The sequence below is a fragment of the Hemibagrus wyckioides genome, linkage group LG16 (assembly GCF_019097595.1).
Source record: "Hemibagrus wyckioides isolate EC202008001 linkage group LG16, SWU_Hwy_1.0, whole genome shotgun sequence".
NCBI classification, from domain to species: domain Eukaryota; kingdom Metazoa; phylum Chordata; class Actinopteri; order Siluriformes; family Bagridae; genus Hemibagrus; species Hemibagrus wyckioides.
The window spans coordinates 12,818,948-12,845,061 of record NC_080725.1 but is presented as its reverse complement, the minus strand read 5'-3'; the positions used below and the strand labels follow the sequence as shown (position 1 = coordinate 12,845,061).

At 40.5% G+C, this 26,114-nt stretch overlaps 1 protein-coding gene across 3 annotated transcripts; it reads left to right on the top strand.

Annotated features, from left to right (window-relative positions):
* The first annotated feature begins 307 nt into the window (after positions 1 to 307).
* usp25 (ubiquitin specific peptidase 25) lies at positions 308 to 25,081 on the top strand. 3 transcript variants are annotated; one of them, XM_058411877.1, is made up of 26 exons: positions 308 to 503; positions 3,818 to 3,895; positions 4,389 to 4,533; positions 4,965 to 5,088; positions 5,226 to 5,388; positions 6,629 to 6,715; positions 7,982 to 8,119; positions 8,405 to 8,478; positions 8,781 to 8,854; positions 9,135 to 9,286; positions 9,440 to 9,567; positions 9,657 to 9,752; positions 10,319 to 10,483; positions 10,664 to 10,893; positions 10,982 to 11,052; positions 11,298 to 11,526; positions 12,329 to 12,565; positions 13,361 to 13,500; positions 14,918 to 15,076; positions 15,916 to 16,011; positions 17,869 to 18,047; positions 19,107 to 19,185; positions 20,323 to 20,402; positions 20,751 to 20,874; positions 22,630 to 22,822; positions 24,282 to 25,081. In XM_058411877.1, the coding sequence occupies exons 1-26, from the start codon at positions 462 to 464 to the stop codon at positions 24,458 to 24,460; spliced, it is 3,462 nt and encodes a 1,153-aa protein (XP_058267860.1). In that variant the 5' UTR covers positions 308 to 461; the 3' UTR covers positions 24,461 to 25,081. The 3 variants fall into 3 exon arrangements, with proteins under 3 accessions (XP_058267860.1, XP_058267859.1, XP_058267861.1); XM_058411876.1 differs by having other exon boundaries at positions 8,402 to 8,478; XM_058411878.1 differs by lacking the exons at positions 14,918 to 15,076; positions 15,916 to 16,011 and having other exon boundaries at positions 309 to 503; positions 8,402 to 8,478.
* Positions 25,082 to 26,114: the final 1,033 nt, after the last annotated feature.

The following is a 26,114-nucleotide window of genomic DNA, read 5'->3' as shown; positions in this document are numbered from 1 at the left end:
TCATCAACATCATCATCATCATAACAGCTGAATAACGTAATAATATTCTATTACTGTGGTCTAAGTGAAACTGAACCAGACCCAACTAATAGAAACACAACTCCAGTATAAACGAAGCGTCTCTTCTTCTGCGTTTGTTTTCCCCACCCGTATTCGTACAAATCTCACATACTGCACTTTGATTGGCCATCGTTGTAAGTCCGCTGGATTTTGATTGGCTTAATCATTAAAATGTATCCTGTTAGCCAATCCGAGTGGTGAAGGCGGGATGTTTTGAATGCGGGTAGGGAAAAAAACGACGCTACTCTTTTTCAATCCCATGCCTGCGCTTCCCATGGCGCCCGCTGCTGCGCTGCTTAGCGGGGGGACGTTTTAACTAACTATTATTTAACTTAGGAATTTCTCTTCCACGCGGGTTTTTTTTATTCGTGAACTCATTTCATTTACAATCTGGAGCGGCCATGACCGTGGAGCAGAATGTCCTCCAGCAGCACTCTCAGAAGGTAAGGGCTGGTGCGCTGAATGTTTTGCTATGCGCCAGTCTGGGAAAGTTAGCATTAGCATACCTAGCTAGTAAACTAGCTAGCTTCACTTACTCTCGAATAGCTATTTATTTGCACACGGCTTGTAGGGGGGTTTATTTATTTTAATATTTTTTTCCCCTGAAAAATTCCTGCGTCAATTGTGTTGCGTTATGTCTACGCTAGCTTAAAATGTCAGCTAGTCAGTTAGCCACGGAGCTAATGTTGACATGGGCTGCGTGACACGCCTAGAAACGAGTTGCTAGCCACGTAACGCCAGTGGTTCATATCGATTAGCATACTTCTTTAAAATTTTATTACTTTTACTCTTAGATGTTGCATTTGAGTGGTTTTTTTACTTGCTGTGTAATTTACCCTGCAGGAGATTTAAAACACACTGATTATGCAACACCTACATTTATAGCCCATTTATAATGCCTTTACTACACCCTTATCTCTCTTGCACGTGCATGTCAGTGTTGAAAATAAATGTACTGTAACGTGTGTGTGTTTTGGTTGGGGTGTGTACAGTATTGTCATGTGATAGAGCTTTTTGCACATGTTGTTTTGTGTCATGGACCATGGCCCACACTGGGGTGTGTGTGTGCATGCTCCAAATGTTTGTACTATACTGTTTTCAGAGTGTGAATCTGTGTGAATCTTCTTGGTGAGGGAGAATTTCGCACCTTCAATCTGCAAACATTGCAGAAATGTGGGGAAAATAAATCAAGGGCATGGTAAATTTAATTATACCAAAATTTACTTACATTTTGTAAGGAATAGTGAACGGAGCAATGCTGAAATGCAGCAAGGAATTTGTTTATGGTGACGGTGTTTGAAACTAGGCAGGAACCGTCTCTTCTGTCAAATGGTGTGTTAGTATGCCCCAGTATTTGTGTACTCTTTTGCTATACACTCAAAAGTACAAACACATTTAGTGCCTAATGTAAGTATTGGGACAAGTGCAGTGATTCATCAGTGAGTTTTTAGCTCTGCGTTCCTTTGACCGTGGTCATATGAAGACATTTAAAAAGAAAAAAAAACCCCACTAAAATCTCTGACCTAATATAAAACTACGCATTACACGCATTCCAGATCGAAGTCCTTCCCTGATAGCTCTTTAAACCATTTAAAACAGACAGGACGTGTTTTGTTATTGTGCTCAGTGTCATCTGAGGTCTGGGTTTTTTGGCATTGCTGCTGCTCAACAAATCACTGTTGTGAAATGCTGTTCTGCATATTGGGAAAGTCAGTGAGTCGTATCGTGTGAGAGCAGCAGAGCAGCTCGATCAGAGTGGACACTGTTTGAAGGTTTAGTGGAGATGCCGTGTCCTGTAGACAAGAAGGGAAAGTTTGCCTGATGCGGTGTCATTTGCATAATGCAGAAAAAAATCAAGTTAAAAACAGCAATGCTGGTGTTTCAGTAGATATGAGCACAAGCGGGTTAATCGCATGACTTTGTGTTCAGACGAAAAGAAAAGGGATTTGTTACACCACCAGTTATAATTCATGGTTATCCAGAACCGAGAAGATAACCCATCTTGAGTCTCTGAATCAGAATCGACTCGTGAGACTAGAAACAAATCCCACTCTTAGTGTGTCCTTATTATAGTGGAGCCCTTTCCTGTCTGTAGTAAGCGCGTTGTCGATTTATCTGTCGAACAGATAATCAAATCTGTAATTTATTTGCTTTTACTTTTTACAGTAAAGTTACTCCTTATCTGTAGTTCGAGAAGAACTGAGCTGAGAGCTCATGGGCCATCATGTTAGTCTTTTACCTCCACTAAATATGGGATATTAAAGGTGCTGCAGTAATTCCAGTAGGTTTACTGTAAAGGCTGAATTACGCTTGGTTTAAATTATGCATATTGTAAGATGTGTATCCTGTCATCTTTTGGACTCATTTCTGTTCTAGACGGCTATTGATTGCCAACACTATCCAGGTTTCTTATTACATTTACTGTCTACTGAATTGTCTTAAAACTGCTCTTCTTACATACTGAAAGTTCTGTTTTACCTACTAGTCTCCTGGATTTTCTAGATATTATATACTGAATGGAAGGTCAGTGTTTTCCATTTGAGACCCAGATCATGACAACTCTTACACTGACAGCAGAAAGTCAGTAGTAATAGTAGTAATAAAAAACCTCAGATGTTTTAGCGTCAGCCTGCCTTTGGGTAGATGTTTCTTTTAATCCTCCAGATGTACATAAGCTATGCATTTGAGTGTGTGAACAATGGCGTGCGCCTTGCTGCTGATTCTGTGTCAATGTATCAATATATAAACCACATAAAACACGCGGTTAATACATGAACACACTCACAAGGATGTAGCAGCAGGAGAAACAATGAAAATTTCGATGACACTTGCTTGACAGCTTCGTCATATCATCATATGACATTTCATTAAAATTAGACAGATGGCTCAGAAACAGCTGGTTTGAGAAGTGAGATGTGACTCAATTATAACATGAAACTGGTCTCTCTTTTTTTAAACCCTACCTGATTTTTCTTCTTCTTTTTCTTCTTATTAGTATTATCATTAGTCTTTATCTTTATCATGGAGAAAGTTTGCCTTTATTGCCTTTATTGCCTATAAGTTATTTATTGCTGTTTCTCTATAAGGCTCTGGTGAGGACTTGAGCACATGATCTGTGAAAAAAAAAATTAAGCAAACAAACTCCAGACCAGTCTTCAGTTACGTCAAGCTCACATAGCCGTAATGACACAGATATGGTTTTGGCTCGTCACTTTTAAGGCTCGTCACTTTTAAGGCTCGTCACTTCATGAACTTTCTTCTTAAGGCCTTGTGAAAGGCTTGTGTAAGAATTAAAGCTGGGGTCAGCAGTTTTTGTTGTTGTTCTTGTCACTGTCTGCTTAGAAAGAGGAACTTTGGTCTCTGTTTGAGCATGCGTGTGTTTGGGATGTTTTTTTTGTTTTTTGTTTTTTTTTTTTTTTAGAAGTGACTAATCACTGACTGCGACTTTAAGTTTTTCATATTGCACTTATTGTCTTTTGTATGTAGGTTTATTAGATTATCACGATCGTGGTTATACGTTAGTATAGTTACAGTAACAGTAGTTCTAGATATAATAAGAACTTTAAAAGACAGCTGACCTTACGCTGTTCCAGATTGACTTGTAACACAATTATGCCACCTACTTAGCTAGCCTTTTCCCAAATGACACATAGGAAATGTGATTTTATATGTATATTTACTGTCTCTCTCTCTCTCTCTCTCGCTCGCTCGCTCGCTATGAATTAAAGCGGAGGTGTGTGTGTGTTTCTTTCTACAGCATCAGCAGACATTACTGAATCAGCTGAGGGAAGTTACTGGAACTACAGATGTTCAGCTATTACAGCAGGCCTTACAGGTACAGAGCCTCACTCTACATGTTTTTATAGAAAAATTCTCAAAGACAGGTGATCTGACACAAAGCGGAGTTACTTTTTCCAGGATAGAGTTTCATTCTTTTTCCAATAACAGGACACCTGTAATTGTTTTATTTAAAAGTTAGCCCATGTTTTTGTTTACTATATAACATTATGTAATTTTTTTTATATCGCAGATATCGACGTGTTAATCTACTAAACAAGTTGGTTCCTGTTTTTAACAGCTATAGAAAGTATTTCCCCCATTTTCCCTTGTCACTTCAAGTCAATAGAACAGAAGATGCAGATCTTATTTTACCTTTATCCTGTTATTTTACCAAAGCTTTTTCTATATATTTTAGTCGGATTCAGCCACTGTGACACAGCAACAGGCCCATAACTAACTTAACATAAGCAACCTAAATCAAACCATTTTGGTGCAAGTGTGACACTGCTACCTCAAAGTCATTTTTCATGGTCTGGTTCTGTTCCCAGGTCAGCAATGGTGACATAGCTGAGGCCATAGCCTTTCTTACAGAGAAGAATGCCAAAGTCCCTCAACAGGATGAAGCCACCTACTATCAAACCTCACAGATCGGCAACGACAGATACATCAGCGTGGGCAGCCAGGCTGACACGAGTATGTATTTCCACCTGATCCGGGTATGAAGGTACACTGATTAAAAAAAGCATAAAAGATGCACTAGGGTTAGTCGCCATCTTTCTTATGGCTCATTTAATTTGAATTATGTAGCTATTGTTCATGTGGACAGTGATGACGTGCACATACTTGGATGATAAATGGTTAACATTCTGTGCTGCATATATTAACTGAAAGTATTTAATGGTGTCACTTCTCTTAAATATGGCTCATGAATACATGAAAACGAATATCCGATCTCTTGGCATGTGTGAAGAGCCAGACCTGGTAATCATTCCCACATGCTGTATGAGCCTCTTAAAGCTGGATGGTGGTGTAAATGTGACTGTGGTCGAGATCTGTACATTGTATTTACATCACTGTGGGAGTTCAAAGTGAAGAAAAGAAGTGGCGTGACGCTTGTGTTTCAGATGTGATTGATCTGACCGGAGACGATAAAGATGACCTTCAGAGAGCCATTGCGCTCAGCCTGGAGGAGTCCAACAGGGCTTTCAGAGAGACAGGCATTACAGACGAGGAGCAGGCAATCAGCAGGTGCAACACACACCTCAACAAAAAACTCAGACTGTCCTCAGATCATTATTATTATTATCATTGTGTGTGTGAGAGAGAGAGAGAATGTCATTGTTTTAAGGACTGTAATGAAACTGGGTGGTGTTTTTTTGTCTCAGGGTGTTGGAGGCGAGTATAGCGGAGAACAAAGCCAGCCTGAAGCGCACACACACAGAGGTGTGGAGCGACTCGCCCAACCCTCATGACAGGAAGCGGCAGGGTAACTGCCCCGTTGGCCTGAAGAATGTGGGCAACACCTGCTGGTTCAGCGCCGTCATACAAGTGAGCACCATTGTGCCCAGGTCTCACTGTTCAGCACAGCTTTCTGATTTAATCAGTTTTTATTAAGGCTTTTTTAAGGTGACATTACAGACACTCCACATGTAGATTAGAATAGGGTTGGTGTAGTGACCAGAAGGTTGTGACTTCAAAATCATTCGCCAAATTTAGGTACTTAAGGCACTACAAACCTTCAGTTGCTCTTCTGCTGACCCCATGCCCTAGATTTATACTGTCACCATTATGAATCCTAAATATGAAATTTATGTACATTACACAACTATTTTCTATAAAAATAATTTATAGAAATTATAAATAACATGTTAGTTATAGGATAATGGGATATCAGTGTCTATAAAATTAAATTGATTTTAATAGTTCTGTAAATCTCTATGAAGTCATTTCTCAGAGTAGACCGATATCAGAGGGCATATTGTGGTTAACGTTAATTAAACCACAATATGCCTGATTGTGCCAAATAAATCAGTAGTGCTGTGCTGTATGTTCATTTTCACTGGCCCTCAGTAAAACACAAGCCATGGAGTGATATGTGTTTGGGTTACTGGATACACAGTCACATGCTGTTTGCCTGCCATGTGTAATCAGACTCCTGAAGAAGCCAAAGCACATTTGAAGGCTACAGGGAGTGTTATTGACATTCTAGGCTGTGCATGCTTGTAAATTAATAATTCAGTCAGGCCTCTTGCTCAAGAGTCAAAACAAAACAAGCTTTAATCACTTAACCTGCACAACAGTCTAATGTATCCCATCTCCACCACATTGTTGTCTAACAGTTCCACAGGCTAGACCTTTAGGTATTAAACACAGCATGTGTTTCAGTTGGGATATGTAAACAATGCCAAACAATTTTCCGAAAGTGCCCCAAAATTACAGCACATTGCATTTATATTTATCAACACCCACGAACTCTTTATTAGGCAAAGCTCTCAGAGAGCTAAAAACGACAGAATTGTGACTAAACAGTATAAATGCGCCACATCAACACTTTCTCCATTTATAGGGTGCTGTTACTTTTGTCATACTTTTTACCATAATGTACTTCTATCACAAAAAGCAACTAATCATTAAGAAATGAATGACTATTATTAGTGACTTTAAATTTACACAGCCTCTGGAGTGAAATGTGGGGCACAACTATCTGGACTCTTTTTTTTTTAATTTATAGAAAAATAGTTTTAGAAAAAAGAAATTGTAACATTTTCTGTGTGTTTTATTTTTCCAGTCCTTGTTTAACCTGCTGGAGTTCCAGAGACTTGTGCTGAACTACTCTCCTCCTACCCGAGTCCAGGATTTACCCCGAAACCAGAAGGTGATCATCATGAGCACACTCGCACAACAACCCGCCTGTATTACTTCTACACACACACACACACACACACACCGGCTTATATTACATCCCAGTGACCTTTGGTAAAAGTCTTGCAGTGCCCCAGTTTCATCCTAGTGGCCTGGTTACCATCATGAACTGTAGGAAGAATATTTTCAAGCTTTATTTATTCTCTAGCTTTAACACTATGTCTAATCTGTTCTAAGCAGCTTCCACAGCCACTAGACCACCATGCCTAGTAGGATTCAGTCCTGCACTCGATTTCTCTCTTGCTTTACGAAGGCTGGTGGAAAAGCACACGCTGGGTTTAGGCTGTAATCTGTTAGCATGACAAATAGCACTCAGAAGAGGAGGGGGAGAGTCATTGGATGCAAGAAGTGTCCGAAATGTTCCGTTGCTTCCCTTCTGAGCATGCGCATCAAAATGCAATCTTCTGTCTCACATCTCGGCTTCAGCTTTCAGAATTTTTATGATTAATATTGAACTACTGTTTCGTGTATATTGATGGTATCAAAAGTTTGCACATCCTGTTTGGCTGTTGAAGTAATGAACACTTATTGGCCTAATATGTGAGAGAAATTCCCCATTTTAAGTGCACAGTAACCAGCCATGCAAAGTAAACCTGATGGCTTCTCTCTAAATTACAGACAGTAACAGTAATATTTTTTAACTATGTTCAGTCATATGATGATAGCACTAACTCTTGGTTTCCTCCTCTTCCAGTCCTTCACATCGTCAATCTCCAGAGTTCTCACCAGCTTTTTCGAATAATTTGTGCCAATATGAAGAAATTGGAAAGGGTAGTTAATCTGTAAAACATATCAATACTGGTTAAACGGCCCTGTAGATCAACACAGTTCACTAAACAGAGATGGAGGGATTTGTTGTTGACTTTTTCACCATAAATCACTGTATCACTGTATCTTCACTTTGACAGATAAGCAAATGTCTTATTTACACAAAACAAATTATAGAGCAAATTAGCAACCAAATTCAAAAACACTGATGCAGCCCAACATTTCCTGAAATTCACCTTCAGTCTCTACTATAAATTTAGATGAAATTTTTACTTTGTGCATTTTCATTTTGGTACCTCACTGCCGATTTAAAATGATTATCCGTACCTTTTAACAGGATAAATATATAGGATTGAAGTACATAATTAAGCTTAAAACGTATATCCAGTGTAGGTGTGTGTACAGTGCATATATGTAAATTAATTTAAATGTTTATCCTCTGTATGTTCAGGAGCACAGGAATCTTCCCTTCATGCAGGAGCTGAGGAATCTCTTCTCCTTGATGGTGGGATCCAGGAGGAAATACGTCGACCCGTCCAAGGCTGTGGAGATCCTCAAGGATGCCTTTAAATCCAGCGAGTCGCAGCAGGTTTGTTTCACGGCTGAAGTTTTTGACTGTCTAGACTGCCTCGTATGTTGATAGCAGACCTTCTGGTAGATATTCTGTGGCCTAAAACACCATATTGTATCTGGCTCTTGTACGTTAATATGTATATTAACACTTGGAAGTCATTAGTGGTGATAAGTGGGCATTGATTGCTGCTGTTCTGCTGGTGTTTGCGTGACCTGTGTGTAAAAAGCCCTGTAGCTCTTTTATGACATTGTGAATGTGATTTTGTGTGTGTGTGTGTGTGTGTGTCTCTGTTAACAGCAGGATGTAAGTGAGTTTACGCACAAACTGCTAGACTGGCTGGAGGACGCATTCCAGATGAAGGCAGAGGAAGACAGGTAGGCTTCAGCACACATCTGCTGTAGAACAAGACCTTCACGTTTTATGACAAATAGCTGACTTTTCTGCTCTTTTCTTGCATACCTCACACCCTCATCAATCAAAATGACCTATGACCTTTTACCTATTATGTATGCTAGGCATTAGCTGAGCACTATGATGATAAATGGGCTGCATTTAACTGCATGACTTCGATTAGTTCCACTGAATAAGCACCGAACATGACCCACGGGACGACAGGGTTAACACTCACCCAAGTGCAGCTGATTTCCTCACTGCAGTTCCTTTGTTCTCTTTACAGAGAGGGTGAGAAGCCAAAGAACCCGATGGTGGAGCTGTTTTATGGTCGCTTCCTGGCTGTAGGTGTCCTTGAAGGTGAGGGATTATGAGTCGTGGTCAGTGGAGAGCTTTTGTCCTGTGTGTGCTAATGAGCTCTGAAGGCCTCCATTCATCCTTGAGGTGGGATTGACCTTCAGACGGATTAAATTTAAGATTGTAGCAAAAACAAGGGATAGATGACTACACAAATAAGAGTCTATAAAAAGCCAATTTTGGAATGTCTTTTGGTGAAACTGCTGGTCAGGGAAGTATTGCATGTGGGTCGATCAAGGTATGAGTCGTCTTTAAGGGCTGCATGTATGTTGTTTTACTTCAGGAAAGAAGTTTGAGAACACAGAGATGTTCGGACAGTACCCACTACAGGTGAACGGTTTCAAAGACCTGCACGAGTGTTTGGAGGCTGCTATGGTGGAGGGTGAGATTGAGTCTCTGCATTCTGCAGAAAATTGTGCCAAATCTGGACAGGAGGTAAGCATTCTGTTTAAATGTGCTGGTCTGTACAGTGTACGTGCACAATAGAGTCTCTTCCCTTGAAGCCATTTTTATTAACAGCAGGATGTAAAAGTATTCGCTAAAAAAAAAGCCCAACCATAATGCTATTTTTGCTTTTTTATTCCTTAGCACTGGTTTACTGAACTTCCCCCAGTTTTGACTTTTGAGCTGTCACGGTTTGAGTTTAACCAGGCTTTGGGTCGACCTGAGAAGATCCACAACAAGCTGGAGTTCCCCCCGATGCTCTACATGGACAGGTGAGTGCTCCTCGCATCCCCTGTTTCTCATGTGTAGCAGACACTGGGATATGAAAATTGTTTAATTGGAGAATCCCCCCTCTGCTCAGATATATGGACAAAAATCGTGAAATCACACGGATCAAGCGGGAGGAGATCAGAAGACTGAAGGAGCACCTGACCGTCCTCCAGCAGCGGCTCGAGAGGTGAGGATAAAAACAGCGGTCTTCCTTGGGGAGTAAAATGTAGGACACGAATCTACAATGTTGAAGAATCACACAGTGTTGAAGTAACTCTAGTTCTCTGTGAGTGTAAATTCGAAACGGTGGATTGGGCTGTGTGTGTCAGACATCTCATGTTTTCAGAAGGGTAATTGAAAGCTGTGACATTGTAAATATTTGTAAAGCAATATGGCAGGAAAGCGTGGTGCATGTCTAAGCAGAGACGAGCTGTCGCTGTGGCAGACCTCACAACAGTGTCATTTGTTTCGCTTATATTTATAGATCTTGAAATTTGGATGACACACACACACATTCTCTCTCTCTCTCTCTCTCTCTCTCTCTCTCGTTTGTTGTCTTTCTTTCTGTTTCCTCTCTCTATTTTCCCTCTCTCTCTCTCTCTCTCTCTCTCTCTCTCTCTCTTTCTCTCTCTCACTCTCTTACACACACACACACACACACACACACACACACACACACACATACTCTTTCTCTCTTTTCCCCTGTGTGTATGCAATGAGTATTCACCAGAACATTCTGTTGCACTGTTTCAGGTATCTCAGTTATGGCTCTGGTCCTAAGAGGTTTCCTCTGGCAGATGTTCTTCAATACGCCATGGAGTTCGCCTCCAGCAAGCCTGTGTGCACTTCACCCATAGAGGACTTTGACACATCAGCACCACCCGGTGGCACAACAGCACTGGTGCCTCCTGCATCAAGGTGGTTGATACATGTGTACACAATATCCTGATTCGTTCCATCAGCATCAATTTGATCATGATTTTTTGTCTTGCTCAATAAATTAAACTAGGATTTTGATAGTTTGTGTTGCTCTCTGTCAGGCTATAATCAGTGTGTTGATGTGGATTGTAATTTGTAATGCACTTTATTTCGCCGCAGTGTGACGGAGCAGGGCCCTTCAGCCCCTCCAGACAGCTCCGGGGCTTCTCCTCAGCCTCAGCCGCAACCGCAGCAGCAGCGTGTGCCCATACACAAGCCCTTCACGCAGTCACGTGTGCCCCCCGACCTGCCCATGCACCCAGCACCCCGCCACATCACAGAGGAGGAGCTGCATGTGCTGGAGGGCTGCCTGCACCGCTGGAGGAGCGAAGTGGAGAATGACACTAGAGGTGCAGAGATTTACAAACAGCACACACACCTACACACACTGTCCATACATGTCCTGTCTAGTTTTACACTGTATATGTGTTTTTCCAGATCTTCAAGGGAGTATATCCAGAATCCACAGAACCATTGAGCTCATGTACTCAGACAAAACGATGATGCAGGTGATTATTATTTTTTAATAAATCAATATTAGTTTGCAGTAACTGCGCTGGTTTAAGAGCACTATTATCACTATAATCAACTTCGGAGTGGTAACAGACTCCCACCATGTTGTTGATTATTTTTCTCATAACAGCACACCACCAAATGTTTAAAGGGCAAACTATCACTTTATGTTATATACACACTAATTTGGCATTCACATCAGTCCAGATTATTTGTGATGACTTTTTGCCCCATGTTTCAGGTGCCATACCGGCTGCATGCTGTCCTGGTGCATGAGGGCCAGGCAAATGCGGGCCACTACTGGGCATACATCTACGACCCCCAACACAGCTGCTGGATGAAATACAATGACATCTCTGTAACCAAGTCATCGTGGGAGGAGCTGGTGAGGGACTCGTTTGGAGGCTACCGCAACGCCAGCGCTTACTGCCTAATGTACATCAACGACAAGAAGTCCTTCCTTGTCCAAGGTAGTTTCACAAAAGCCTACAGGCACTTAATGTAATAATCTAATGATCTTTTTTTCTTAGTGTGCACTTGTATAGGAAGAGCTTTTTATAACACTATTATTATTCATATAGCTCTTTAGTGTACACACACAGTGTCCACTTTTTTTTTCTTCATGAGCTTTGAGGCTATTGTAGCCTACCGGTGTCCGTCTCACTCGGAAACCTTTCAGTTTTAGTGTTTTGTTTCCTCACACTGTCTGATATCACACCCACTTGCTTTTTTTAGGATGCAGTTTGACTGAGAAAAACCATGCATGTTTGAATTGATATTGCATCTAAATTAAGTTAAATAATTAAAGCTTTTGTTTCGCCGGTTTTTATGATGATGGATTTTTGGGACACCCGTAGAGATCACCATCATGGAAAACCGGAATCTCTGTTTTTCCCATTGCACTCTGCTATCATTAAACCCACAGGACCTGCTTCTCAAAGCATGACGCACAGTGATAGAGGTTATGTTCATGAAAATAAGTTTCCACTTTGAACTTGAATCTTTTTATAGTCTTGTACAAAAATAAAAAACAAATATGTGTAACAAAAAACAGACACATGAAGCACAGATGTAAATCATTATAAAAAATTGAAATACAAAATTTCATTCTTTAATAATGAGATGTTTTCAAAAATGCGTAATAGTCTGTATCCTTGAGAATGTTTGGTTTTGTGCTTCTACATCTGGGAAGCAGAAGGCCTAAGATGTTGATATTGGCTGAGTGTGTGAACAAAAGCCTTTCTTGTGTGTGTGTGTGTGTACACACTTCAGAGGAGTTTGATAAGGAGACGGGCCAGGTGCTAAGGGGCTTAGATAAGCTGCCTCCAGATCTGAAGGAGTATGTGAAGGAGGACAACCAGCATTTCGAGCGTGAGCTGGAGGAGTGGGACGCCATGCAGGCCAGGAAGGCCCAGCAGGAGAAACTGGCCATGGCCGCAGCCGCAGCCGCCACTGCCGCTGCGTCTCCCCGTCCCATGAGCACCGAGACGAGCCCAGCTGAGAACACGGGTCAGCCTTCAACACACACGTACATATAAACACACAAGTATGGAGTGAGAGATCAGAGTAGCAGCCGTGCAGAACGTTTCCACACAGCCATCATGTGGAAACATGTAACTTATCTGAACAGTTATTTTTATCTCTTACCTGGAGGTGTTAGCATTACGAAAGCTAGACAAACATTGCCTGCCTGTGGCATAATCTGATCTCCCTGATCAGTGACATCAACTTATATTTAACTAGTGTTGCAACTGCCCCTCGTGTCAACACAATTGGATTTACAAAATTCAGAGTTGTTTAAGCTTTCAAAAATGAATATGTGCTGTTTATGTCAACAGCATTTATCACCATAATAATCAACAACGGTGTGGTGTCAAGTATACCAGACTTCATATACCAAGTCCTGTGTGTTGCTATGGAAATGATAATGTATTAGAACAAGCACATTTATATAAACCCGTGATTTTAAGCTGCACTTCAAGCAGATCAGCTGTTTCATCAACTTCTAATCATTCAGACCTAAATGTTTAACACTGCTGTGGGAAAACGCACAACTGCATAAAAACCATTTCCAAAAAGATAGATCAGTAGTAATAGAGGATTCTGACAAGCCAAGTAAGAAAAATTGGTGTTCTAGTTTTTCTGTTTTTGGTCGTAAATGCAGTGAATTTGAATAGCAATATGCAAACAGGTGGACGGAAACCCCTCCAGAGATTCTTCATATATTGCAGAGAGAGTTGGAGTGTCCTAATGAGCTGCTGACTGTGTGTGTGTGTGTGTGTGTGTGTGTGCGTGCGCACTCAGCTTGCCAGCAGGACCCGGACTACATGGAGCAGCCGTCGCCCACGGACGACTCTAAACACCTGCAGGAGGACACAGAGAGAGCCATCAACAAAGCTGCAGCTGAACTGGATGAGAAGAATCCCGAGACTCTGCTTTACGCTGTAAGAAAACACACACACACACACTGAGAAACCAGACAAGTGGTGTCTGGGTCAGTTCCTCTGGGGCCATTTAGTTCGTTTTCTCTCTTTTTCTAATGAACTCAGCGAACCTGCTGGGACACACTGTTAGATTAGTTTGACAGGGAAGTAAGTGTGTACATTGGGGTATTAAAGGCTGTCTTATTTCTCAGTGTCTTATTTCTCAGATCAAATCAGTTGCTATATTTTACAGACAGCTCAGGTGTTACTTTATTGCGTTGCTAAAATTTTTTATCAAACATAACATTCTCCTGAGTTTTTACTTACTTTACTTCCTTATTTATTTGCCCCATAACTCCCAATTTCAGGATATGATATTATGTATAATGAAATACTCACACATGAATTTCTAATGAATTTCAGCGCAAAGACATATACTTTTAATTAGTTCAATCTATAAAATGAACCGTTCAGCTTGAGAAAGTAAATTTATCAGAAAACTTAAGATCAGTAATAGGTAGGTAGCTTGTTGCCGACAAAACACTTGTGTCCCTGTGTACAGCAATATTCCAATTATAGAGGTCTCGAAATCCCTTAAGATACATACAAGAGCTTTGTTTTTGTTTTTTTGATCACAGAGAGCAAACCACCTTTAACTAACGTGCTTTAAATGTTTAATGACTTTTATCTTGAGAATAGTTTAGTGCCCTTATGAGATTCTCATGTCTGCTCTGAGAAAACATTTCAAAATGGTTCTCACCAAGTACTTGAAGCAATTGCTTTTTTTTTTTTTTCTTCCTTATTTTTCTCCACTAAGGACCTGGTATAGGATTCCTTTCTGTGGATTTGTGCTTCAGACATAATAAATACAAAAGGCAATTGAAATGCAACATTTTTTCATTAAATAGCACAGACAGTACTTAATGCTCAACCCTGACACAGACTGCTCAAGTTCAAGGAGCAGTCTCTCGAGTAGCTCTTTAAAACAAATACTAATGCTTGAATAACCATCCTGGATTTTCATTTCAGTCCTTCATAATAAGTCATTTTGTTCTGTACCGTCTCTAAAGAATATTGAGTCTTTAAGTAGGTCTTTGGGGAGTGGAATAAATATGTTATACTTTCGTATATACTTGGCTATTATTGCGCTTTTTCATTTCTAATTGTTCCTGTAACGTGTTATAAGCTAAATCAAGAAAGAACAATTATTTTTCTCTAGTTATATTCTTCTTTCATTTATCCTCAGGGCTGCAGTATAATGTTAATCTTCGTAAATGAATATTGTGACCTGGATCCTAGCGGCTTTTATTTATTTATGTATATATTTATTTATTCATGTCAGACCTCATTTTCCATCTTTCCCAGCTGTTCTTCTTTCACCGTCTGTCTCTGTTCTGTCTGTCCCTCTCCTACCATTTCCTCACCTCTGTCCCTGCAGGCAGAGTCCAACGCATCCCCTGCGCAAACCCCTCCCCCTCACCCGGCACAGGATGGCTCCGCCTCCACTGCAGCCGCTCCACAGCGTGTGGTGGAGGTGGCCATCCCTCACGTAGGAACCTTCGTAATTCAGTCACGAGAGGGGGGGTACGATGACGAGGTAGCTGTTCCTGACAGTGTTTGTGTGTGATGTGGGGGTTTTCCAGATATGTTTAGCAGCTGCATCATTTACAGCCTGTTTGCATTAATGGAACTCTCGTGCTTCTTAGTATAGCAGACATGTGCTCAGACCAACGCTTTCTTTTAACTAATCTGACTAAGTTTCTGAGTTTGAAACATTTTGTAGCATGTAACTATGCAGGGCTGAAGTGTAGTTCTAACTCGACAGGAAAAGCTTAAATGTGTTAAACGCACTTTAAACCCAGTTCTCTTAAATTCTCAATTCTGATATTACTGCACTCGTTCTCATTTCTGTAGTAACTTCCAAAGTCTAACAATAAACACGTTTGAATAAAAAGAGAGAAACGTATGATCATTGATATGATGAAGGTTTCTATGATGCTTGTGCAGCATTTATGGAAAGAGTCTCCAGAATCAGTGTTTTGTAACAGTTAGAGATAAAGCTGTAACATTTGCATCACTGCAAAGTTTTTAAATGGAGGACATTGTGCTTTGTGGCTTCTCATTTTTTGTTTGAAAGAGGGAAAAAAAAGTAGAGAATGTACTGATCATGATATCTTGTAGAGATGCACATGAAGAGATTTTATACCTCACCTGCCTGCAATTTCATACTAGACAGCATGAGATTGATTAGATTTGGCACTGAAGATATTAGGTTACTGCATGCTTTTCCTGTAGTTTTAGTTGCATCAAGTTAGCTGTGGTATGGATGTGCTTGTTTGTGTAGTGATGAAATCACTGACTGACTGAATTCGTAGTGTTTTGCATCCCTGTATGGCTGCTGAGGATGGTATTAACGTGGTTTCCTTCCTTGGACAGACCATGATGACTCCAGACATGCAGGGTATTATAATGGCTATTGGCAAAGCCAGGAGTGTGTATGACAAGTCTGGTCCCGAAGCAGCCTTCTTCAAGGTACTTTTCGTACTATTTGTGCCTGTAAGACCGCAGTGATTGTGCTAACCTTCTTTCTGTGGTCGCACCAAACAGTCCGAATGCATGCCTCAAACCACACAGTCTCCTCCGATGGAGTTTCTGACAGTGTATGACACTAAACTAAAAGTTTCTTCCTCAGTGCTTAGTCTGGTGTCATTTCGCACCAGTAGACGTGGTTCCAGGACAGAACGTGAAATTGTACGCTACAATATAGTTAGGCGTCTATGCTGAAATCTTATTGTTTTTTAGGATTTTTAAGCCCAAGCATGTAGTGCTGGACGCTTAAAATTTTTATTATTTTTGTTTGGATTCTTCATGTTCCTACTCCTCCGCCTCTTCTTCTTCTACATAAAAGGACTCATGCAGACCAAACTGTAAGTCATTATGACAAACTTACCATAAGCTGTTACTCTTTTCCTGTAGATGGGTCTGTTTAGACGGACAGTGCAGAGTTTTCTGTCCTGGTCCTATTTCCAAGACAAGTGAATCATTGAAGAATCTCTCAGCGCTTGCTGCTACTATAGTCACTCATCTCAAGACTAGGGTGTAAATGCTCTGCATTTCATGTGTTGACCACTGGTCTGGCAGCAAAGTGGAAATGGTGGTATACCTCAACGCTTCTTCCTTTTCACAACAAATTTGAGAACATGTCCAGTACAGTACAGTTAACGTACCATTTCTGGCACATGCATCTAAATACGGAACGTCATAACATTGTCCAGTTGAAGTAAAAAGTGGTAGCCAACATCCTGCCAATCTAGTTCACTTAGCATTAGTTGAATGTCAAGAAACATGAATGTAATTTTTTTTATTCTGTGTAACTGTTTGGAAACTACTCGTTTGGAGTGTTTGGTCCCCATCGATTGCTGTCTGCAGCTATATTTCTAGTTTTTTAGTCTTCTTTGTTTTTTCTCCTGAAAAATTCTCAATCAAGCTTGTTGCACAGCAGTTCTTTCTCAGCTGTATACTGTCAATACATCTACGTTCACTAAATGTTGCATTTGGTTAATTTCTTGACGTTTGTTTTAAAGCCGTGATTTTAATTGCCTTTTAGTCGCCTGCACCCCCCCCCCTTTTTTTAAAATTGTTCTAGATTTTTCCTACATCTGTCCTGCCTTGACATGTCTTGTTGATTGGCACTGCCACCTTGACTGTGAGTCAGATGACTGACAGCTCTTAAGACGCTAATCGTCTGTTTCAGTGGGCTGTGACGGTGTCTGTGCTGGAATAGCGGTTGACGGATAAATCATCGGCGGCGGTCAAACTCTCACAACTCTCGCTGCTGTGATCTGGATCGTTTTTACGTCCCAGCGAGAGCTGCCATCTGTTTTTCAGTCTGTCAAGAAAGATGTCTAATCGCTGATATCCATCCATTCATTGCTTTTTTCTTTTTTTTTTCTTTTTTTTTCTCGATCAACGAGGCATCAGTTGGACCACCAATAAGTACATGATGAAATGTATACCTTCACCTGCTTTATTAAAGTCTAAGACAAAAAAAGAATCATTTAAATATGTTGTGTTGGAAGAAGAGTATATTAGCATTATGTTCATGATTCATCTCTTATTGTACGCGCCAGTCAGGTGGTAAAATTTTGGGAGTGCTCGATCTTGGCTCAGTCACAGAAAACAAAAAGACTGACTTAGCCACTTACCTGCTGATCAATCATTGTGTGATGACACCCACACAGTTTAGATCAGGCTGAAAAATGCAGTCTCTTCTCTTTTGGTTAATGATAATTAAAACAGATAAATGTTTCCTGTCAGATAAACCTAGTTGTTTTTTATTTTGTCTTCCTGTGTCGTTCATATGCTCTCCTCTTCCTGTTTGTTCGTCAGGCACTTAAAGTCGAATACACTCGGTTGGTACGGTTAGCGCAAGAGGATACGGCACCTCAAAATGACCATCGGCTGCAGCACATCATCATTTACTTAATCCACAACCATGCGCCCAAGAAGATCCTGGAGAGAACCCTGCTCATGCAGTTCGCAGACAGAAACCTCGGCTTTGATGAGAGGTAAAAAGCTGCATATAATCTAAATATTATTAATGTATTGTGTTTGCCAGACTGTATCGACTATATGAAAGCAAAATAATGTTACCATTAGCCCAATATTGTGGTTTTTTTTATTTTATATTTATAAAACTAAACAAAAACACAGACTGATTTCTGGAGCTTGTTTTTGTGTTGAGTTTGAGTCTGAAAGAGTGTGAAAAGCCAAAGTTTTCCTTTATTATTGAAAACTAGTTCAGACTCAGGTTTGTCTTCTCTGCCCCTTTTTTAAAGCAAATCAACCAACAGGAAAGCTGCAAGCATCCGTCTTTGGTCATTTCTCATTGTTTCATTACCTAAAAAGAATGAGCATTTAAGCAATAGAATCGCAACTGCAAGATATTTTAAAGCTGAATAAAAGGAATGGGAATTTGAAGGAATTTGCAATGGTTTCTGTAATCGTATTTGTAAGTTTTAGTGTAAAATTGGATTAAAATCTCAGCCAACGCTCTAGACATATACCGTCTCACACGTCTTTATTTTCTGTTTTTTTTTTTTTAATTATTATGAAAAGTTACTAAAATAATGACTAAATATCTAAATGACGTCATCCAGACAGTTCCAGTCACCAACGCTATAACTTGAGACAGCATGCCTGTTTTCTTGCTGGACCACTTGAAATACTTTTCTGCGGGATGTGGCAGAAAACTCCGAGCCCATCTGTTTTTATCTACTCACAAACCAAAATATGGCTCTGCCTCTTCTGTTCCTCAGTGCCCGCTCCCTTCCCCCTGTGGGCTTGTACCATGCCAAGTGTGCCACACAAGCCATATTTATAAGCGAATTGATTTCCTCCCCCTCTATTTTGAGGAGCGTAATTAGATTTATGCGAGCGGGGCCCAAACACACAGCTCCGGAGTGCAGTTTTCCATTTTGCTCACAGTAATAAAGTATGATTCATAGCCTCAGGCACGAGGCCTCGGGACACAGCTCTCCATCTAACAGTCTCATTTCTCAGATTAGCTGGTGAGTCACCCCCGCTGCACACACTGAGCTCTAATGGCGATATGCTTTCTCTTTTAGATGTAAGAGCATCATGAAGGTGGCGCGCGCCAAGCTCGAGCTCATCAAGCCCGACGAAGTCAACATGGAGGAGTATGAGGTCAGCAGTTTCCCCACCACTGTAGTCCCAAATTGTTATTATCCCTCTACTGCATTCTAATAATTTACTCTTTTTCAGCTTTAAGCCTTTGCTTAGTTGTTTGTCCGTGTATCTATTTGCTCTTAGAAGAGTTGCATCGCCATGATGAACTGAATATTGTGTCTGATGTCCACTGACAAGAATTTTATCACAATTTCTGTATAGAGAAAAGCATCCTAAGGGCAGTTGTTAGATTTCAGTCATTTTTTTAATTCAACATTAAGTGTTCATTGACTCAAAAACACCCACTGAACTAAACACCTTCATCATACTGATGTGGAACCACGCCCCATGGATACTCAAAAGATCTGCACTTCCCAAAACCAGCTCATTCCAAAGTCTTATCCCTACTTCCTTGTCAAATTTCACCTGAAATATTTTTGACTGCTGCTGTAATCACCAAAACTATCCTGTGCTCAACACAGACTCTCATTCACCATGTACTCTGGCTGAACGTCGTGTAAACAGCTCTGTTTGACGTTATGTCATGCAGATGTGTAAGAGTAGCGAATTAAAATCACACTTTGCAGTGTCCAGTCTGGTTCTGCTCAAGATTTCTGTCTCGTGTTGTCTCAGGGAGTTTTTCCTTGCCACAGTTGCATCCAGATTTCTTTCTAGCTGCTTTGTGACACAGTCTGTTGTTAAAAGAGCTTCTACACACAGAAGTAGTCAGATCGCAGCCTACAAGATTCTAAAGCCAGTGCCCAAATACGTGTACAGTGCGTATCAGACGTTCTGTGACGTGTGGGAGGAGCATCTGAGGCAACTGAGCCTAGAATGAGAACGACTTCAGAACGCTGATCTTATTGAGTTTTAGCAGTGCATTTGACTAACATTGGAGTGATAGAGCAAAAAAATAAGTTCGTGTTATTTAAATATTCACAAATAAACTCGAAATGACTTTTGAGTAAACAGTTCTTGTGGTTTTTTTTGTTTTTTTTTCTCGCTTAGTTCAGGAAGACGTGTCATTTCTTGTCTTTAGTAATCGCAACCATGTTACAGATGCAAGAATAAAAAAATTCCTGTAATATCATATACTGTTCTGTTGTGTTGCAACTTGTTATTGTCTGTGAGCTGATTGTAGTTTTGTGTGAATAGATGTGGCATCAGGATTACAGGAATTTCCGCGAGACCACAGTCTTCCTAATGATTGGCCTTGAGCTGTTTCAGAAGAAAAGGTAAACACGACGGAGAGACCCGACTTTCCCCAAGCATGCTGTGTTGCTTTTTATCTCCACCAGGGGGCAGCGTAACCCCTCTTATGTTCCTGCACTTCTTTTTCCGAGTGCAGGGCTGAGGCCTAGTGAGAAATTTAAATCTTTTAATTAGTACATTTAATTATGGTTTATTCATAACAGACGCAATGACAATTAAATGCAACCGGGTCAGGGACGGTTTATTAATAATAATAATAACACACCGTGTTCGGTAATGTACCAGGGTCCATTTCAGTATAAAATTATGTATTAATGTCTAAGTGTTGATTATAGCTGCACGCTTCACTGTGATCTTTTTTCCCGCTGCAGTTACGTGGAGGCGTTGATGTACCTGGTGTACTCGTATCAGTACAACAAAGAGCTGCTGTCCAAAGGGCCGTACCGAGGGCTTGACGAAGAGCTCATAGGCCATTATCGCAGAGAGTGCCTGCTGGTGAGTGTGTGTGTGTGTGTATGTGTGCATGTGCGTGGGTGCATCAGCTCCCGCGCAGCCTTTTGCCCCCGAGGTCAGAACCACATCACCCCTCCCATATGTATCTCACAGCTGTGTGGGGCAGTATCTTCCATATTTTCCATCCATTTCCACTTCATGTAGCATTTTAAATACATGAAAATGATTAGATATGAAGTTAAATTATGAGTTCTCAGAGATTAAGCTATGACAAGCATAGGCTTATAGGACCATATTTTCATCAATTTGACTAATTTGGCAGCGTTTAAGCAAATAAAATACTGAACCACCGTATGAAGTACATGTTTCAACAATGGTTTGGACACATGGAGTGTAAGATACTTCAATCACGCTTTTTGTAAAACTTAGAAGTGGTTAAGAATCTGTTTAAATTTATTAATCCATTAATCATCTGATTTTATTGGTACAAAGACGACACTGAAACCCTGCCATCACCATTAATCAGTACTAACAGACACACACATACATACAGGCCTAACACACCCACTGCCCTAGTTTATATTACCTCACATAATTGAAGGATGATGCAATTCATTTTAATTCAAAACCAAAAAGTGCCGTCCAACCTGGCAACCTGGAATATGAGATGTGCTTAAAAAAGTCAAGTGTGTGTGTGAGTGAGTGTGTGAGTGAGAGAGAGAGAGAGAGAGAGAGAGAGAGCGCAAGAGAACACTTTAAATGAACACACAAATTTAAATGTGTGCTAAAGCTTGATAAAGCCTTTATGGAGTCTCTGTGAAATGGATACGAAAAGCGTTTAAGCTCTGAGGCTCTGCTATCAAAGTAGAGTAAAGACAGAAAAAAATCTACCAAAAAAAAATCATATTGTTTTAATTTGCGTTTTTCTCATCATGCTGCTGACCCATGGGAACTGTAGACAATCCCTCTGCCACCCCCCTTTCTCTCTCTCTCTCTCTCTCTCTCTCTCTCTGATCTCATTTAAACTGTATCACTTTAATGACTATAATGCTTGTACATTTGGAAAAGGGTGTGTATCTAAAGTGATCTTATAAGTCATAGGTTTGCTTGCATTTACTGTCACGCTTAAAAGCAGCTGAGGATTGTGAGGGTTATTGTGTTTGAATTCCCTGTCCGTTTTGTTAGCTTTATCGAATAATTATCGGCCATGCTGTTTGCGTGTGTGGCTTTCTCTCAGTGTGTGCTCCTTCTAAGAACTTTAGGACCTGTGTGTGTGTGTCTGTGTGTGTGCACCCGGTAACCCTAAACGGCTATTGTGCTCTAATGTAATCATCGGGCTGCGACTAGGAAGCAGACGCTGCTGCGAGTGTAAACACATTACCGTGCCGTTGTCCTCGTTTCACCTCCGCCATTTTGGAGCTGTGCAGGGGCTCTGGCTCACGCTCAAGCCCTGACTATTTCCCCCGCTGCTCTGCTTTAATTGGAAATACTGCTAACATTGACATAGCTAATGTACTGTGCTGCTTTTCTTTTTTTTTCCTTTAATGCGACACACGCCTATTCGCTAATTCCGCAGTTGACTAGCAGAGTCCTGCAAGGTCAACAAGGTTGCTTGTGCCGCAGGGCTCTTGAGAGCAGCCACGAGCGCATCAGCAGGCATGTCTGCCTTTGCGTCAATAACGGAAAAAAGCACTCCATATTATCTCTAGCCAGATGAGAACACTTTGGGCAGGAGTTTTACTCTGAATGGTACAGGGTACCATGACTTGCACGTGTGTGCATGTATGATCTTCGCAGAAGCTGAACGAGCACGCAGCGGCCATGTTTGAGAGCGGCGAGGAGCTAGAGGTGAACAATGGACTGAGCATCATGAATGAGCTGGTGGTGCCGTGCATCCCTCTGCTGCTGCTTGACGAGATGGAGAAGGACATGGTGGCCGTAGAGGACATGAGGAACCGCTGGTGTTCATATCTGGGCCAGGAAATGGAGCGTAAGTGTTGTTGCAAATAAGACATATAAAGATGCTGACACTTAATGTGTACTGAACTATTTACAAAAAAAAAAAAACATAAGATAGCTTCTCAGCGTGACACATGGACTCACGGGTGCAAGTGGACACTGACTCAGCATAACCACTCCTTAATTCTATAAAGTCTGATAAATCCATTAATATTTATTAGATACAATTATGTCAAAAATTATAGATTAGTTCCATGTTACATTCTAAAGTAGATATGTAAGTAAGGAAAGAATTCTGCGTCAGCTTCAGAGTAAATCCTTATTGCAGTTTGATATCAAGTTTGAAGTCACACTAATGCTTTATTATATTTCAGATGTCTCATAAAATCCCTTTTAGCTCTGGGACACACTTTTGTCCTTTTTGTTTAAACATTTAAGCTAATAAACTATATTTGGGATAAGAACAAACATTGTCTTAAATTTATGCATAAAATAAGTTTTATATGTCGAACTGAATTTATGTGGAGTTGCCTGAAGCCCCAGAACATTTTATTTTTATACTGAAATGATAAACATGAATTTTGATGGCATATAACAGCCTAAAGTTTGAATAGTTGGTTATATATGGAGAAAACTACTGTTATTATCCTCTTTTTTTTTCCTGAAACATTCCTATATAAAGCAAAATTCTTACCTGATAGAAATTGTGTGTAATTTTCTTAGGAAGTATGCATTTCAGAAGATTTATGTTAGGTGACATAAATATATGTAAATATTACAAAGATTCGAACAGTGATATTTGTTCTGACAGCCCTAATGGAAATACTTTAGGCCTGGGAGTCAAATAATTTTGAAAGGGATATAATTTAGGCTAGGATATAAATAAAATAAAAAAAGAAAAAGAAAAGAAAACGCTGTATAATACTGCAGTTTTGATTCAAGTTACCCAGACATTCCTTTTCTAGATTTATTGCAAAATCATTCAGTTATAAATGAAATATTTGGAAAGTTTGACACAAACACACATGGAGACCCATTTCAGTTTTTTCATGGCTTATATGAGACAGCTAATGAATTAGTAATCATGATGTTTAGAGCTGCAAGCCAATCAGCATGCTGCTGTGTGTGTGTAAATTGTCTGTCATTCTGTTTTATATGATAGTTTTATAGTACATTACTGTGTTCTGCTCTCAGTCCTGCAAATCAGTATCGCAGATTTATTGCTACATGTTTCTTGAAGCTGAAAAGTCACTCATACTTTACCAGTCTTAAACCAATTTGCATTAAAGATGAAAGTTTTTTTTTCTTGACCAAGCATGAACATGAGTACTCCCCTCAGCTCAGTCATTTTTTTGTTTTACATTCAATGAAAAGCAGCCTTTTGTCGACAAACTATTCCGGCTCAGCCCACATCACCACAGAATTTGGTCCACTTATCTGTTGTTTATTGTTGTTCTGTATCTAAACGCATTCCACTCATGTCTTTGCAGCTAACCTTCAGGAGAAACTGACCGATTTCCTCCCCAAGCTGCTCGACTGCTCCACAGAGATCAGGAGCTTCACCGAGCCACCCAAGCTCCCGTCGTACTCCACCCTGGAGCTGTGCGAGCGCTTCAGTCGCATCATGGCCTCCCTCACGCTCAGCCGAACACCCGCCGACGGCAGATGAGCCCTTCACAGACTTCTCTTAACCCCCCCAAAGCCTTCCTCCAAAGCAGGGCTGCTTCAGCTGTTACTTCTCTTTAGTTCTCATTTTTATCATCTGTATCTGTATCATCATCACTAGCATTTGGAGTTTTTGCTCATCTTTTAAAGCTAATATGGCACAGAGAAGAAGGAAAATGGGATTACAAACTTCACAGCTTAGAATTTACAGCATGCTGCTCTGGCTTTATCAAGCGAGGTTGAAAATGTATTTGGTTATTTTATTGTTGTTTTTATTTGCTTTTTCCTCCAACAATCACTTTTTTTTTTTTGTCAATCGTTTTTGGAGTAAAAAGGAAAGACCTGCTGCTCAGCCACCCCTTTATTACAGCATTTTCACACTTGTTTTGTTTTTCTAATGAATGGGACTGAACGTGAAGACCAGGAGAGTCAGAGATGGCTCGAGATGTATAGAGGTGTGTACAGGTCTTTGACCTGAGGACTGCAACTCTCAAAGTTTTAAGCGCTGTGCTAGGCAGCCGTGGACACGCCACATGGCTTGTTATAAATTGAGAGAATAAAGTTTTATTTATGGCGCTTTTAGGCCAGATAACTGTTTTGCTCAATTAAAGCTTGTTATTTTGAATTAAGTGGGCTTCAAATGAAAGTGTGACACATTTCTTGGAAGAAGGGATTGGGTGGGAACATTCTTTGCGTGAACATGATAGTAGCATTTTGCAATCCGTTTGGCTGTTTATAAAAGTTTCAGCTCTGTGCTTTCACAGCCGTCCCTGCCATCCAAACTCTCACTACATGTTGCTTTGCTCTACAGTGAACAGGAGTAGGTGCTGCGTTCGTGCATTCCTAAAAACATTTCCTGCAGGGAAAGAAGGGGCCACATTTCCTGCCACAGAGAATTTTGGCCTGATGGGACGTGACACAGTCGTACTTTGATTCTAAACACTATGCTGACCATGATAATATTGTATTAAGTCTCTATTTGCAATCGCTAGGGAATTGCTGTGTGTATCTCCTTCCAAGAAACTACGTTGTGGTCTCAGTAGGCGATCAACAATGTTTTTTAAAACAAAAATGTCACTATAGTTTCATTTAGAGCCAGCTTCAATGCAGTATAATGTACAGTGTACAAAGTATGGTTCATTTACTTATCTTCACTAAGCGCCTAATCCTGGTCAGGATCACAGCGGATCTGCGAGCCTGTCATGGGAACATAGGCCATGAAGTGGGAACACATTCTGGATGTTAAATCCTCCATTGCAAGTCACCATTCACACACATTCACACAATAAATACACAACTACAGGCAGTTCAGCCACCAATCCATCTTACAGCAAAAGCCGGGAGGTAACCTGAGAACCCAGAACAACCTGCATGGACACAGGTAGAACATCTGAATTTTAACAAGGACAGTAACCCAAGGTCATGATAAAAACCTGAGACCTTGGAGCGATAAGGTGGCAACACCACCACCAACACCTGATTGTAAGAGTTATGGACAGCACAAGGTTAACATGATTGCACATATAACAGAGTGTACAAATAAAAGTTTGTATGAAACAACTCGTCACGTTTCACCTTTTCGAAATGTTACATCATAAAGAAACATGAACAAGAGGTGACGCAAGAAAACAAGTAAATCACTACCCAATGACAAAACA